At 41.1% G+C, this 17,230-nt stretch overlaps 2 protein-coding genes across 3 annotated transcripts; one reads left to right on the top strand and one right to left on the bottom strand.

Moving 5' to 3' along the window:
* The first annotated feature begins 1,257 nt into the window (after positions 1-1,257).
* On the top strand, positions 1,258-12,937 carry nprl3 (NPR3-like, GATOR1 complex subunit). 2 transcript variants are annotated; one of them, XM_079367169.1, is made up of 14 exons: positions 1,258-1,702; positions 2,314-2,383; positions 5,192-5,230; positions 6,027-6,159; positions 7,208-7,282; positions 8,447-8,600; positions 8,761-8,839; positions 8,930-9,067; positions 9,772-9,928; positions 10,218-10,324; positions 10,653-10,782; positions 11,404-11,593; positions 11,683-11,875; positions 12,742-12,937. In XM_079367169.1, the coding sequence occupies exons 1-14, from the start codon at positions 1,507-1,509 to the stop codon at positions 12,905-12,907; spliced, it is 1,827 nt and encodes a 608-aa protein (XP_079223295.1). In that variant the 5' UTR covers positions 1,258-1,506; the 3' UTR covers positions 12,908-12,937. The 2 variants fall into 2 exon arrangements, with proteins under 2 accessions (XP_079223295.1, XP_079223296.1); XM_079367170.1 differs by lacking the exon at positions 5,192-5,230.
* Positions 12,938-12,969: 32 nt separating this feature from the next.
* mpg (N-methylpurine DNA glycosylase) lies at positions 12,970-15,505 on the bottom strand. Its single transcript, XM_079367171.1, has 4 exons — positions 15,485-15,505; positions 14,921-15,178; positions 14,364-14,568; positions 12,970-14,175 (listed from the first exon to the last, which is right to left on the bottom strand). The coding sequence occupies exons 2-4, from the start codon at positions 15,155-15,157 to the stop codon at positions 13,727-13,729; spliced, it is 891 nt and encodes a 296-aa protein (XP_079223297.1). The 5' UTR covers positions 15,158-15,178; positions 15,485-15,505; the 3' UTR covers positions 12,970-13,726.
* Between the last annotated feature and the right edge of the window lie 1,725 nt (positions 15,506-17,230).

Below are 17,230 nucleotides of genomic sequence, written 5' to 3'. Positions count from 1 at the left end.
ATGCACACCTGAAACAGGAGCTGAGCTCATTCACTATGATTATCATCATAATAATAATGTACATATTATAATCATATCATAATAATAATGAAGCACAGGGAGTGAGAGGGGAAAGATCCCCAAGATATATATATATATATATATATATATATGGTGCTAGTGCTATATCTGAAGCTGCAGTACTCTCCAAAGTTGTTTCTTTAGTTATCATGGATGAGTACATCTCTCCAGCTGGTTCACCAATGACTCAAACTATGAGTTATCCTCCTGCAGCTCTGACACAACCAGGTGATTGGTTGATCACTTGTATACTCAGTAACATCTACAAAGGATGCATTACATAAGTATTAGCTTATTCAAATGGAAATGAGTGACCATTTTAAAGGGTTCACACATAGGCCTCAGTCTGTTTAGGCTAATTCAGAGTCGTTTATGAACAAAGTTACACAACTCCAATTTATCGTCCAAAAACACGTAGGCCCACTGAGTAGAAGTTGAATGACAGGTGAAATCGTACGCATCTCTGGTTCACCCCAAGATAAAACCATACAGTAATCTCACAAAATCCTGTATTCGATAAGTTTGTAATCATGTCAGTGCAATTTAAACAAGTCCAACGGATTCATAGACCCAGAAAACATGGGGTTAGACACCAAGATTATTTGGCTAGGTCAAATAATGAAGGAGTTAGGATATTTTAAGGATTTCCTGCCCATCTTGGACGCCATCTTAAAAATTACACCTTTCTATTGGTAAAACTTTGGTAAACTTTTTGTACGTTATCAAGGACACCTAATACTACAAAAAACAGTTGAGAAACCTTTTGTTAGAATTTTTTAAGGGTAGGTGTTTTTTTTTTCTTCTTCATATATGCAGCCGCCTATGCCCACAATAACATGAAAGGCTCTTCTATCAAGAGTTGCAAGACATTCCTGAAGGACAAGGTGGACTGAGTTGTTAAAGTCCAATGGAGAGGCTAAAATCATTCCACCAAAAACCGTGCATTTATTAAAAAAAAAGAAAAAAAAAGAAGAAGAAGCTCCAAGCTGTCCACTCAAGTGACTAGTGTGCTTGAAAAGGTCAATTTGCCCCCAAATCACGTTTTTTTTAATTACATAATTTTGTTTTAGAGACTGCTTTAGAATAATGTAAGAGTTGTAGCATTAGTTTCTTACATAGGCCTAGGCTGTTTACACTTCTAACCCATCATTTCATGTTAATTAAAGAAGTCGATCCAGGAGGAACCATATCCCCACTTCTTTGTTCCTGTCGACCATTTCTCGAAGTGACACACAAGCCCTACCAGTACGTAAATGTTGTTGCACAGAGAAGTGTATGGACAGGCCTCCGATTGACGAATACGACTTTCATGAGATCACAGCGAGGGTTTTATATGGCACATATTGACACTACTTTGACGTGTCAAGAGCTGACGTTGATTGTTTGGTCGCGTGCGACTTGCTTGATTGCGTCGCGGCTAATGCAAAGCTAGCTAAGAATGCTAACATGATGTTTAATCCAACAGCCCGGCTACCAGACGACCGAGAATCAATGTACAACCAAACACAGCAAAGTGTGTACAAAACCAGTGATAAAACCAGCCCCATTAGCGTCATACTGGTGAGCTCCGGCAGCAGGGGGAACAAACTCCTATTCCGGTACCCTTTTCAAAGAGTGGCTGAGTGCCCGTCAGCTCTGACAGGTAGGCACAACAAAACACAGAAACCGTCTGATTATAACTTCATCATCACACGTACGATTTAATACACAGGCTTGCATTATCATATGGTTTCTGAAACCTGTAACTGAGGCTTCCTTTGGTATTGGACAGCATTTACTTCTGGCCCCTATTCCTCTTTTTGTTTTTCGAGTTTTCCTTTTTAAAAAAAAAAAAAAAAAAAGTTTTCCTCTTTGTTGAAGACGACCTGAAGTTGTGATTTTAGCACTGTGTGTTGATGACTCGTATGTAAATTAAGTTGCCATCAACTTTCCGAGAAAGTCACATCAGCAAAACACAAGAAAGCAGTGTGTCAGGGTTTTATACAGATGATAGTTTATTGTAACATAGATGAAATAACACATGAAAACTGGATGCTTAAGAGAAAGATAGTGGACAGAAGCTCGCTGATACGCAGAGCCTTAACAACAACAAAACTATATGGCTTCATAAATCATCCAGAAAAAACCCAGGGAATACACGTTGTATTTTACATTTAAAGTGGTATTGAAACATGTATTCATTCATTGTCTTGTTGCTTTTGACATGCTTTTATTATGGTGTCAATAACTTGAATGATCATTTCTGTCCACAAGCAAAACAACGGAGTCCTTATGCCCTGAACACCAGTGGGGAGGGTCTTGAAGATCAGGATGGTGATTCAAGGTATTTTGTCCTTTTTGTCCTTCATTGATGTATCTGGGTATATAGAGGGAAAGAAAACATTATTATTAAAACAAGCCTAAAAAACTCAATTGAAAAATGTCTCTCTTCTTGTGAGTTCCAGATAGAAAAGGGGGCATTGTGGGGTCGTTTCCTTTTTTTATTATTATTAGTATTTTTTGCATGTGATTTGATGCAATGTGTACCATATCATACTTTTTTTTTTTCAAGCCAATTTCACGTGTTGGAATAAGAAGCTGTCACTAATAGAACATTGTAATATCCCAAACAATTCATGATTTGACAACGGCCTAACCGACTGAAAAGAGAGGATAAATTGTTTAGGAGAAAGAGTCGCAGTGCTGTAAAGAGACGCAACAGACAATACAATATTTTGAAATTCATCCGTAATCATTACGCCATGTGAAAAAGTTGATCATATAAGAGGATTACACTAAAGAACGTCTGTTGTTCAAGATAAAAAACAAAACAAAAACTAAGCTGGTGCTGACTGAACAGCATTGAGAGGACAACAAATTGAAGCCAGTAAACACAATCATGGAAAAATGTAAAAGCCAAAAACCTTTTCGGCTCAGGAGGTTCTCTCCAAGTTTTTCCCTCTAAGCTTTTCACGAGTCATCAGAACTGAGTTTATTGAATGAAAAACCAGCAACACTGAACATCGCCTGTTCGCACATTCACATATTGTAAGGGAGCCCTTCACCGCTGTTGCCTGTGTTGAATAGCATGTTGTTTTCATCATGCTGGAGCTGTATTGATGGTAATAGTGGTCAGTGATTTGATCATGGTCTATAAAATAAAAATCCGCAACAAGTGATTATTTTACTTTGTAATCCAAGCCAAATTATTCTACACTGTTCTCCACTTCAAACTGTGATTGATCACAATTACGCCCACCAAGAAAAGTCCACATTGAAATACAATGCAAGCTACTAGCAGCCGTGCAGCACGGCCCAAATATTGGATTTAGGATCTTTGGGAGTCTTATTTAAATAGAAGGTAGACCAAGGCCACCTTGCCCGTGCGCTGTGTCTGCCCCTGCCACCCAAACAGAACTATCTCAGCCCATCCACTTCTTCACATACAGACACCACGAGGCATAAAGAAGTTCCTAAAGCGCAAAATTATGGATATCAGTCCGCCGCCGTCTTTAGTGATCCGTTAGGCATCTCCTCAGTCTTACTTTATGCTAGCAGCATGTGTTTCTGTGCGACTGCACAGGAAGCTGCACTCGTCCATTCGTGGGCAGTTAGCTATGCTGATTTAGAAACAACAGGCACGACACACGATTTCAACTCATGAACACGAGGAGAAAGAAACGCAGATAGGAATCTTCTTGAAGGAGGCGTGAAGGAGGCCCAACATCTGCATCACATGTTCACACGCTTTTATCAAACTGAAGCACACAAGGAATGAAAATAAACTAGTCAACACAAATGCCAATATATAAAAAGATGATATTTACAGCGCTTAACACATTTATTAGACCACCTGTAGTAAAAACATTGGCATTGTTTTGATGAACTCTTCGTCAGTCTCTTTTGTTCTCATGAATTCCAAATAGTTTCGAGCCGTTCCCGCAGACTTGCTTTCGAAGAAACTTTTGTTCGATTCATCTTTTGAGTCGACTAAATCCTAAATTTGTTGGATTCAAATCTGGACTCTGACTCGGCCTGTCCCATCAGTTCCAGTCCTCCAGATTCGTTTTTTTAGTCACATAGTCTCTGCACAGCTTTGAAATATGCTCGCTCCCCTCCTCGTCTTGTTGGTGTATAAACCCAATTATAAACTCAATTCCCCCTTTTTTTTTTATCCCCGAATGTGAGCCGGCTCACTGCACTCCTCTGAGAAGTCAGAAAGGAATCAGGCGTATCGTTGAACCACTAAAACACAGGTTTCTGTTCAGGAAAGACTGTGAATCACGATAAATGGACATGTTAACCAAGAAATAAGAATGTGCTCGACTATTTTAGTTTATTATTTTTTCAAACAGTACATTTATAGGTAACAATAATAATGACATTTTAGCACTAAAAACATCTGTTAAAGAGCCTCTACAGACAGATGTATTCACCATTACAGAATCATAAACAGTTTGATAATTAGCTGAGGGACATTTGGTGGTCTAATACATTCATGTGTGTACATATATATATATATATATATATGAAAAAATTATGAATTCATACGAATAATTGACGAAATCTTGTGGCCAAAAATATAACAACCACCATCAACCACACAAGACAAAAGGAGCGCGTCCCAGCATGCAGTGCGTTAATGGTTTAACCTCGGTTACCATGTCATTGGAAACCAAACCGAACTTGAAATTGAAACTGGATTATTCGCCCGGCTCTAACAGAGAGCGTAACGTATCGTCACAAAGTCTGACTTTCACGGCAGACGAGGTTTTCTACCGGCAAAGAACTTTTAATTCTTTCGTTTTGAGTAAGTAATACAGTACGAGTTCTATTCAAATCGTGATGTATAAACTAGAGCAGTTCCTGAGTATCTAACGTCATCATTTCAGATGCATTGTGGGTAATGTATCCACGTGAACTCGTCTAAGATGGTACATTTTTCTGCATGCTAAAATGATGGTGGAGCGGGTGATGGATGTGCTTGAATGAACATGCAGAGCGGCTCTTTCATATCACAGTATCACATGTTTGTTTTTGTTTTTTTAAATGTCCATGTTATGCATTCAGCCCAAATGTGTGTTGCATTTTCCCTTTTGTTTGCTTTTTTTTTTTTTCCTTCTTCTTTTTGATGGCCCCATTCCCATTTCAGAGAACAATCTCCACTAACTGACGAACAGTTGGTAGCAGGGTAAGACCAAAATCATCTTCAACCACCTTTCCTTCGCTTAGATCACCCCTGTCTTTTTATTTTTTTTACTCCCTGCTCTCCTTTGTTTTTGTGTCCTCTATGGATCCCCTTCATTCCCCAAACCCTGATCTCAATCCAATCCTTGTAAATGAGCAGTTCTAGATTTAGTAAACCGGTGCCTTGGTTAATTCCTGATCTCAGTTATTTTTCTCTCCTTCTGCACTGTTTGCCTTTTTTTTAAAAAGAAAATCCATTAGTTGACAACTGAAATCAAAGTTGAATCACGTCTGATTTGATTAGCATTAGCACTTAGTCGTAGCATCGGAAACCAATTTGAAATGACAAGAAAGTCAAGCAGCAACACCTTCTGTTCACACTGTGTTGGTGGGTAAGTCTAAAGTGTGTTTAATTCTCTTCTGGAATTTAACGTCTTGATTTTTGATCCCTTCTGATTGCAGCATGAGTTACTTAAGACGAACCAGCATGAGTCTTTCTCACTCTTCATTCATACGGCGACTTCACTGCTTCTGCAAAGAGGCCTCTTCCTCTTTCCTCCTCTCCAGTAGCCACACAAAGCACTTGTATTTTATCCTCTCAGCGTTGGAATTATATTCCAGGCAGATGCATCTAATTAACGCAAACCCCCTCTCATAGACAGGAATTTGACCAATCAAAACACACACGGCTAATTTGAACTTTCCTAAATGTCCTCACCCTGCACACCTCTTTCTTTCTTTTGTTCTTCTTCATTTTTTTTTATTTTTTTTTACCGAGTCCGCTCCTCCTTCCCCTAAAGGTTCTCTGACATCATCCTGGCCACCATCCTGGCCACCAAATCGGATATCTGCGGAAAGAAGTTTGAACTGAAGATAGACAACGTTCGATTCGTGGGTCACCCGACTCTTCTTCAGCATCCTCCCATCACTCAGGTGCAGTCCACCAACACGAGAGAAAGCTCTCCTAACTTAAATAAAGGTTGTTTTGAATCAGAGAAAAGACTTGAGATTCATCCCACAGCTACAGACATTCAGTTCCTCAAGTTTTAAACATTATTCCACATGTGAACATTTGTATGATTGTTATTGTTCGTAGTATTAGTAGTGATAGTGTTTCAACATGACCTGGTGTTTTCTTCATTAACACCCCCCTACTCACAAGGACAGTTTCTCCTGCACTCACCAAAGCTTGCTGATACGTCATTGGTCGATATAGCTCGGACTACAAACAGAAACCAAAGCTCTTCCCAGGCTGACCATCCAGGCACCTGTTTCCAAATTCTCACACATGAACATATTTGTGACTCAGTCTGAACAAAGACTGATTTATTTTATTTATTTATTTTCAGGTTTAACCCTTTTAGACACAAGGACGCCTTGAATCAAAAAAAACAACAACAAAAAAAACCCGCTAATACCTGAAATCAATCTCCCAAAATCTGAGGCTTTTCAGAAAATAACTGCTCAGAATGTCACAGTTTCCTGAAACCCTTCTGAAGTCTCAGCCTCTGGATCAGATAGAGACCTTAACAATGAAACATTTTTAAAGCTTAAAACTTTTGGCTTTAAGTGTCAATCCAACGTGCGCTGAGTGGTTATGGCGCGCGCAGAAGCTGCTGGTTTGAATCCTACCTCGGACCTTTTGCTGCAGGTCAACCCCCCCCCCCTCTCCTCCCAGCATTTCCAGTCTCTTCCTCTCTCTTCAGCTGACTTATCTAGTTGTTGTGGAATTTTGTACAGCGCAAAGTAAAATAGCGCACATAGTACCCGTGAAGTAAAATTTTCCATAACAATGTGAAGACAAAAAAAAAAGAAGAAACGATTCTGCATGATGTAAATCAAGGAAATCAGCGTTTGTTATGTTGAGTGTTGAGTAATCGCAATCTGTGCTCATACTGTGTAATTACTTATTAAATGTGGGGTTTTTTTGTTTCTAATGCATCTAAAGAGAAATATTGTTTTTGTTTTTGTTTTTGTGCAGGCTTCAAAGACAGATCCTTCACCCAAGAGAGAAATGCCAACCATGATCTTGTTCAATGTGGTGTTTGCTCTGAGGGTAAGCTTTTTTCTTTTTTCTTTTTCTCGTTCCATTTGAATACGAACGTTTGAATCCGTAGGATCACTTGGACACCCTTTATTCGAAATAATGGCACAATTGAGTCCGCTGCCTGTGGGGCGGGGCTTCTATGTCTCTCTGTCTTCCTCTAATGGAGAAGTTGGGGGAGGGGGGGCGGGGTGTTTGTGAGCGATAATATTTTAGTATACTCTATCTGTGATAGCATGGCATCCTCGGAGGGAGGAGCCACTCTAAACTGCTTAATCATGCTGCCCAGCCAGGCGAGCATGGCCCTGCCCATGCTGAGTCACTGTACCCAGTGAGCTGATCTCGGTCTTGTTTGGGCTATCGGCCCAGCAGCTGAATCTCTCAATCAGAATAAAGAGTGCTGTGTCATTATTGGTTATCTGGGAGTCACGTCTTTATATTCTTAATTGTAGCTCACGAGTTCAATGATCAATTTGAGATGTTTTCTCTTTGTGTACATACACTCAAAAGTTTCACATTTGGGAAGAATAATTACAAACCAATGAATGTAACAATTGTAAGAGATGATGTTTTACCATTATCAAATCCTTTCAAGTAACTTGTCCAGCTTCATTTACCTTCCTGAGTGACAGAAACAAACATCAGTAAAGATAGACTATCTGTCATTATGTGTTCACTCAGTCGATGGACCTCGACTTAATATTTAAGAAACCAAAAAAAGAAAAGACATTTTGATGAAAAAAGGATTTCCCATGATAATGTAGTAAGGATCTTAACCCCATACAAGTGAACTCCAAAGTGTCTCCAATAGAGCTGTAGTGAAGACCACTGTGCTTGAGATCGGACTCGAGACCCAGACCGATTCTGAGCACTACAAACAAGAGTCTTAAATACTAAACGAACATACTGTATGTTTGACAGGAAACAGTAAACAGGACGGTAATGTTTGATCGGAAAGAAGTTGACTGAGCTGAAAGTGAAAGCAGGGTTGTAAATGTGCCATGTTTGTTGTTTTTTTACTATTATTGTGTTTTTTCCATACATCACCAGACTTTTACTGATGTCACTTGTACTGATTTTAATGTCAAGTTTTTTACAAGTGCCCCCCCCCCCCCCCCCCCAAAAATAAATAAATAAAAATATAAAGAAATAAATATATAGTGTATTTCTTTACAGGAAAATGCTGATCCATCCGTCATCAACTGCATGCACAATTTGTCCCGGCGCATCGCGATAGCTCTGCAGCACGAGGAGCGGCGCTGCCAGTACCTGACCAGAGAAGCCAAACTGATGCTGGCAGTCCAGGATGAAATCACCACCATGACAGAGAGTGAGACACACACACATCGTTGATGATGATGATGAGTCTATAAACGGGGACAAATCTATAATAGAACAGTTTGGTTTGTAATCCCGACATCGCTGTTGTGTTTGAATTTTTGCGATTAAATTCCAATGTTTATGTCGCCTCTGTTTTCTGACCTGCGCAGATGGAAGCCCCCAATCCCCATTTAGACAAATCCTTCCCAAATGTAAGCTGGCCCGAGACCTGAAAGAGGCTTATGACAGGTGTGTGTTGAGCACATATTGAAGCTCTCCTTCTTTTTGTCACCATGCAGAATTGACATCGTTCACACGTAATGATTTGTCGTTCTGCAGCCTTTGTACAACTGGCGTGGTGCGACTGCACATAAACAACTGGCTGGAGGTGAGCTTCTGTTTACCACACAAGATCCACGTGATAGGTGGCACGTACATCCCCCCGGAGGCTTTAGAGCACAGCCTTAAGGCGATAAGGTGGGTCCTGGCAACGCCCCAATCAGCACCTGCTGACTGTGATAATGTAAAAGGCCTCTTTGTAGCTTATCACGGATACTCGGCTGGCACGTTTCTAAAAGGCACGAGCCCAAATACAGACTAGAGTGATATTACTGATGGCATTTTCTCTAATGCTGTATTTCAACAGGTTTACTGATGTTACTTCCTAATTGGCTCGTTTTTTTTTACGCTGGCTAGATTTAGAGTATCTTACACTCCACTGGCCACACTGCGGTGCTTAGTCCCACACGCGGTCACATTAGTCAGGGTTATTTAGCTGCACTGTTGAATCAGCAGGTCGACAAGCTTGACAAGAAGTCTTAAGATTTCCCCTCCAACAGCTTTTTTTGGTTTGTTTTATCTTAAATGAGGCATGTCTTCAACAGCTGATTAGGGCCTGAATATTTTAAGGTTCAATGCTGACTGGCTATTTAAAGCGTCTCAAGTTAACATGGGTGTTTTTGTGGGCCATACTGCCACCTAGAGACACTCCAGAGTACTGACATCAGAGCAACATTTACCACATTTCTACCTCTAAGGGTTTGATTCAACAACTTTAATTGTACATGGGTTGTTTTCTTTTAGAGACTGGCACTAAATCTGCAGCTCTTCTTCTTTGAGGAAAGGCACTCTTGATCTCTCCGGTGCAAACAGTTTTATATTGTCTGTTTCATCACCCTCAGACCTTATCATGCCCTGCTGCTGCTGGAAAGTGAGAAAGCGCTGCTGAGCCAGCTTCCCGTGGACTGCTCGCCCGCGCTGGTGCGCCTCATCAAAACGTGCTCAGCGGTGAAAAACCTGCAGCAGCTCGCTCAGGATGCCGACCTGGCCTTACTGCAGGTACAGAGCTGTCACACGGCCTGCATCCTCACTGCTTTGAAAAGCACCACACGCTTGATTTTAAAGGGGGGAAAAAAGTAAGAGTTGCATTCTCAAAAAAAAAAAACTACAAGGATGTTACTGTCTTGATTGTGTCTTACTGCCATCTAGTGGGGGAACATGGTAATTCAAAGTCGATCGGAGATGGTACAACTCTGACTTGTAGTTTTGCCATTGAACTGCAGCGCTCTTTGTGCTGTGATTTCTCTTTTACATTATTTATACTGATTACAGACCGTTTCACTCCTAGATCTTTCAAATTGCTGCTCACTTGGTTTACTGGGGCAAAGCGATCATCATCTACCCTCTGTGTGAGAACAACGTTTACATGCTGTCTCCTCACGCCAACATCTGCCTGTGAGTCTTCAACGATGTGATGGAAGCCATTTTGGCTAGACTGATATCTGTGACGCTAAGGACTAAAAATGCTGGGCCCCAATTCTTTTTTTTTTGGTACAATTGCCTTCTAAACTAAAGTCTTAAAAACACATCTTAATAGTTTTAGATGAAGATTTCCAAAGCTGGTGGATTTTTTAAATTGAGCTCAAATCAGTTAGAAAAGACCTAAGCTAGGAAATTGTTGTTTTGCCAACACGTTGGATAATAATTTAATTAAAGCTGTCAAAGTCAAAAAAAAAAAAAAAAAGTCTGTGTGAGAGTCATAGTGGCATCTCTTTATGGACAGATACTCACCGTTGGCCGAGCAGTTTTCCCTTCAGTTTCCTGGCCATGATCTGCCCTCCATGTTGGCCAAGTTCTCTCTGCCCGTCTCTCTGGCCGAGTTCAGAAACCCTCTGGAAGCTCCCGCACAGGAGGTAGGTTTATTTTAAAAGTGCAAAAACACAAAATATAACCGCACTCGAACACACAGACAACACTACACATCAAAGAACCTGAAACCAGCCGGGAATGAGCATCACCTCCCAAAGTGTGTGTCGATAAGATAACCTTAGGAAACAAAACAAAAAAAGGGCACAGTGTTTTCATGACGCCTTCCTCCCCGAGTTGGTTTTATGCTCACAGAAAATAAAAAAAGATCCCCATCAATGAGATGTTTACTCTTAAATCCTTTATCTTAAAGTTGAAGTGACTTTCAAACTAGAGTTAGGAAAAAGCATACAGTATTAAAAAAAGATTTTTCCTGCTGTATCCCGAGCATACACCCGACGACTAATGGAAACGTAGATAGTGTCTGGTGAGAGCAGAACCATCTGGTGTTCTTCTATGACCCATCTTGTTTCGGGAGTGATGCTGATGAATTATAAATGGCTCCAGCTCCTGCAGCCTCCATTTTTAATGAGAACAAGATCAGCGCCAAGGCTGCTCTGTTGACTTTCTGACTGGTACCCGCAGCCCATTTTCAAGCCTGTATGCGTATATGACTCGTTTGTCCTGTGCTCAGCTGAGATGCAGTTTGCTGCTGTGCTCCTGACCAGGCCCAGCTGATTCAGATGGTGGTGTGGATGCTCCAGCGGCGCCTGCTGATCCAGCTGCACACGTACGTCTGCTTATTGGTACCGCCCAGCGAGGACGAGCCCGGGTCGAGGGATGAAGAGCCACCACTTGCCACCAGAGTCGGAGGCCGCAGTCTCAGCACGCCGAGCGCCCTCAGCTTCGGTTCCCCGAGTAAGTCGCTCTCTCGCGCTCGCCATGCTTTTAGAGGTGAAACAGGGTCAGGGCAGCCTATGAGAACTCTGTCTGCTTCCTGTGTACAGCCAGCAGTGATGACATGACCCTCACCAGTCCAAGCATGGACAACTCCAGCGCAGAGTTACTGCCCGGTGGGGACTCGCCACTAAACAAGAGGATGACAGAAACGCTGCTCGCGAGTCTGTCAGAGCACGAGAGGCAAGTTATCCTGAACATTCCTGCTGCACAAAATCAAGAGGATCTGCGAATGTTTGCCAGGTAATCAAATCAAACCTATTACACACGTCTTGTGCATTAACTTTTTTTTCTTTTTGTCATTTCATTTAATCGCCCGCATCGAAACTTGAACCGGCAAGCCTCCGGTTCCCAACCCAAGTCGCTGCAGACTGAGCCAATGAGACTCTCACTCTGACCGACAGCTACCCAGCAAACAAAAAAAGACACACGATACAATCACTGCTGCATTGTTTCTTAAAGGTCATTTTTGTATGAAATGATAGGAGGGGAAAACCCCCCAAACTAAAAAAAAAAAGGAGAAAATGTTCTTTATACTTTGAGGACCAAAAAACGTGTCACTGCTTCGCTGCGTGTTCATCGCGGACCATGGAGATTGAAGTTCGCTGACTTTACTCTGCAGTCGTTTGTTTGCTTCAGACTTTCATAATCCACCACAAATTCATTCCACTTTTTGAACAAACCTCATATTGATAGGTTGATATTGTGCAATCTGCCGCAAAATTGAAAACAAGATTTTTTTATGAGAGCAGTCTCTCACAGTCATTCCAAATAAACACTCATGGTTGCTGATGTCACGCGGCCTGAAGGCGCCTTCACAGCAAGGTTGAATTTCGGTGACTAACGATGTTACAGATCACTTTGAATGCCTTGTCTCTCAGGAAATTAATCTGCATTCATTTGGAGAGTGGCCTTATTAAAATTGGATTTATTGAATGTTAGGAAGCTGTACTGAAAATTGTTTAGAAAGCTCACCAATGCAGGACTCGCTGCTGCGCTACCTGCTGCACACAAAAAAAAGGAAACTATCTGCAGATGTTCCAGTGCTGTCTCATGGTTGAGTCAAACTAACCTGGTTGTTATGTCTCTGTTATGTTGACTTTTTCCAGGCTGCTTCACTATTTCCGAGGTCATCACCACCTGGAGGAGATTATGTACAATGAGAACATGAGGCGCTCTCAGCTCAAGACACTGTTTGACAAGTTCCGCAGTGTCCTTGTGGTGACCAACCACGAGGATCCCATTATTTCAATCTTTCAGTCACCCATGGAGTAGTGCCCACCCACAGGAATGATGACGGTTCTCCCAGCTAAGCGCCGTTTGCCAACAGCGCTCTTTTAAAATCAAGTGACACAATAATTACATGACTGTGTGCAGATTTACACAACGAAGAAATCTGTTTTCTTTTATCAGCTTTTTTTGTTTACAATATTAAATTATTTTGTACATACCAAAAAAAAAAAAAAAAAAACACGCCTCAGTTGTTTATTAAACTTCAAAAATGTGTTTTCATTTCCAACTTCCTGTCCCAGATGTGTGTGATCATGTGTACTGACCAGAGGGGCACACTTTGAGTAATGACTATTCCAGATCTCAAACTGCCTCTCCTCGGGAATCCCAAAGGTGGGGGAGAAAGACGGCAAGAAAGGCAAGACTCTAAACATCAGACAGGCTGCTGTTCCTCTGAGAGAACGAGAGATGTTTCCAAACATCTGTGAAACAACTGAGAAGAGAAATTCAGATGAAGACATGAACCAAAAAAAGACTCATGAGTGACTAATAGTACATTTCAGAACTTTTTTTAAAAATTATTAAACCTTATAAATTAAGTTTTACCCATAACATTTCATTAAACGTAAGAGTCATTGCAAGGCTTCAAAATAGTTGAGTTTACAGGATGGCTGACAAATGTGATTAATTTATGCAGACTTTAAACAAGTTATCGGGATTATACTTATATTTTAAGTAATTAAAATAAATATATAATACAATATAACGGATGCTTTTTAAAACGTATTCATGTCGCATGCAGGATACGTTTTCATACTGGCTTAAAAGGGAACCGATGGCTGAACTGTTTGAGGAATGTTCCTGTCAAGTCCTCTTGACGTTGTGCTCTCCTGTGTCAGACTGCAAATCTGAGGGCCCCAAATTGTTCATCACTTTTCCAGACGGAGACTTTAGTCTTTCTGCCTCTTTGTTCGTGACACTAACACAGGGATGGCCACGAAGATAAAAGCGCCATGGCTTCTTGGCCCATTCCCCGTGGGACTCGATTCCAACACGTGGTGCTGATACTATATCGTGGATTGGATCAGTGTTTGGGTCCCTCTCCAGCCACACCTCTGGGTCCGTGGCGAGGTCTCGACGGTCAAAACAGCGGCGTATGTCGAGAGCCTGGCACAGCTTAGAAGGCCCGTTGCAGAGCTCTTTGTCCTTCAGTTGTCTGGCTCCCTCTTTGCGTCTGGCTGCCCTCAGTTGCCTCATGACTGGATGACCATGCAGGGGCTCGAGGGAGCGCAGCAGCACGGCGGCACCCTCTCCTGAGGAAAAAAAAACCCCACACAGTATGCATCAGTCAGCGAGGCTCCGATCTGTCTCTTTAAAAACTCCCCAGTGTTTCATAATACACACGTGTAAGAATTCACATAGACGGCTCAAAGGACCTTTAAGTTATGAGTGTCCATGCAGCAGAAAAAAAGCTTATCATAAGGAACACCTGTGGCTCTACCTTCACTGGACACGTTCATACAGAGGTAGATGCCATAGATTGGATACACATAGATGGTGCCGGGCTTCATGAACATGGCTGTGTTCCTCTCAGTGCGTTTGCCTCCTGCAGAGTGGGAGGCTTTGTCCTCTCCCCCAAGGTACGCCTCAGTTTCCACTATCCTGCCTCGCAGCTCAGAACCATCTGCACACAATCGGACTAACACCTGCAGGGACAAGGGACAGGACAGATTTGGTTTCAGTTCATTGGCCAATAACGGCAAAAGTTATAAAGAATACATTTAAAAACCTTTTCTATGAGACAAACCTTATACCATTCGGTTTGTTCTGCTGATTGTTGATTTAAATAAAACCTAATTAAAGATCGTAGGCTCTCAAAACCTGCAGGTAGCACCTTTGCTGTCATTTTTAAGACCCCCACAGTGTTTTCTGTATAAAATTGCACTTCGTGAGGTATTTCAATCAAGGGTTTAAGAAGCTGAACAGTTTGCTTGTCTCTTCTGTTGTTGTTATAAATGTCCCCTACAGAATCCTTACACATTGGGTTTGTGATCGTACCTTGCCGAGGCATGCTTTAGCCAAACTGATGCACGGTTGGTTGAAAAAATCCTCCCCGAGTCTTGACTGCAGATCATTGTTGGTGGTAAAATAATGGCTTCGCGTTACCCCAGAACTTTCATGCATAGTTTGCATCTTTGGCGTCAAACCCTCCTGGTTTGCTTGTTGGTCTAAAACGTGTTCAGGTGAGACTTCTGCATCTATCCCTGCTACTTTCTTTCTTTTTCTTCCAGACATAATACCGCGAAACACCCAGGTCTGAAAACAAAAAAAAAACACAACAATGTTTACATTTATTTAAATATAATTACATTCATAAATGAATCATTTCGTGAAGTAGTTCAATGCTATACTATCATACAGGAAGTAGGATGTTGTTTTGTATCTCTTAAAGGGACCGCGCAGCATGTTTGCGTGACGTAAATTAACGTGTTATTTTAATGATTAATCATACTGCATTTCCATGTCACAGGCTATACTTCCTATTGAAATACACGACTTTGCAGTGTAAGGTTTCCTCCTGCCAAACACAACAGCCTTACTCTAAACCACCCAAACACTGACCTTTTCCTGCTGCTGTCTTATCACTTCAGCCTCCTTTAAAAAAAAAAAAAACAGGTCTGCTCTTATAAGAAGTTATAAATAGAGATGTATGGCTCGTGCCTGTGCCCAGGAAGTGGATGGCGCCAGTTTGGCCCCAGGCATGAACTGTGGGTCCACTTGGCTTTCTGGCTGGAAGACGAACAGTGTGTGACACGGTGCCATGATGACAACAACTTTATCAGAAGAGTAGTTTACAAGTTTGCTGTTGTTATGTGGGATTTAAAAAAATTGATTAATAAGATAATGAATTCAAAAACCAAAAAGGACATATTTGCAAAATGAATGCACAGAGGATGCTTAAGATCAAGCATAGACACATGACAGATTAAAGAGCATCCTTGCATCCTACCAAAGATTGACCTTCTCAATCCTGCAATTTTTCTGCATTGGAGACAGATTGTCTTCCCCACATTGCTGGGACAATAATAATGATTTGGCCTTCTTTTTTCCTGTTAGTTTGTCACTTTAGCTTTAGGGTTCATTTACAACGTCCTCCTTAACAGCCTGGACCTTATCGGGTACTTATGTCCAAATATGTTTTTTTCAGATGCAGAAATTTTATTTTATTTTTTTGTCCATTTTTTTTATTTATTTGCACATCATTTAGTAACTTTTTCATGGTATGCTGTTTGCCAGGTCAGCTCTAATTTTTATTTATTTATTTAATTTTGTAATTTTTAAGATCCTTCTGGATGAATACACGTTAAAAAGAATATGCAGTTATTGAAAAAAACATTTGAAATTTAAATGACTGTTAATTTGTGATACATTTGTATTTATTGAAATGTAATACTGACTTAAAATTTATTAGTGAATATATAGGGAGCAGTTGTTCAATCTGATCTTTTTTTAAGTAAATTTGTATCAACATTTTTTTAAATAAAAAAGAAACTGTTGTCCAATTTCCTGTTTTAGTCATTGTTTTCTCTTAAAGTGTTATGTTTTGCATATAGCTGTTCATTCAGTGAATACATTCTTGTGATTTTATTTTTCCTTTTGATAAAAACTTCACCTAGAGAGCCCTCTCTTGGCTCACTCATGTATGTAGAGGTGTCAAGTGCAGAATGTTTGTGAAGTGGCGGCCTTGTTGTGTCCGCATTGCAAGTGCACACTTCATTTAATGAAAGACGGGTTCATATACTTCAACAATGAGAAATGTCCCTGTTCAAATCATGTCCGTCTCTTTGATTTTGATCTTTTCTCAAACAGTAGATACATTGTTTATTCACAGAGGGTGTTAAACATGATGTCTCTGTCGAATAGTATAGATGAATTTCTAATGTAACCGGTTTTATACAGACCTCAGCTGACTTATTGCAGGATTTTATCCAGACAGAAATCTGCTGATCATGTTCAGTTGAACAGTACTGGCGTTGGCTGTTGACTTTGTCATGGCTGGTGAACCAGTGAAGACCATTGTTTGCTTTGACTGTGCTTCCACTGAATGTCAGCAGTGATGGGGTGGCATGAGCCGGGCAGCTTTCTTTGTTGCTGCTCTGATAATCTTAGCAGCCACAGCTTGGCTGAGGTTTTGCATTCTGGATCACTTTCAACCCCAGCAGTCCGCAGGCAGTGATAGTGAAGCTGGGCAGGGACCGGAGACTCGTCTGTGTGTGCAGATGGACGAGCAGAGTGCAGTTTCTTACTACACGATGAGTCAGAGAATCCTAGGAAGAATCAAAGTAGATCTGCTGGGTGTAACGTTTT

The sequence above is a fragment of the Symphodus melops genome (genome assembly GCF_947650265.1).
Source record: "Symphodus melops genome assembly, chromosome: 17".
NCBI classification, from domain to species: Eukaryota; Metazoa; Chordata; class Actinopteri; order Labriformes; family Labridae; genus Symphodus; species Symphodus melops.
Note: the sequence above shows the minus strand (reverse complement) of the source record. Positions and strands in the feature narration are given on the sequence as shown.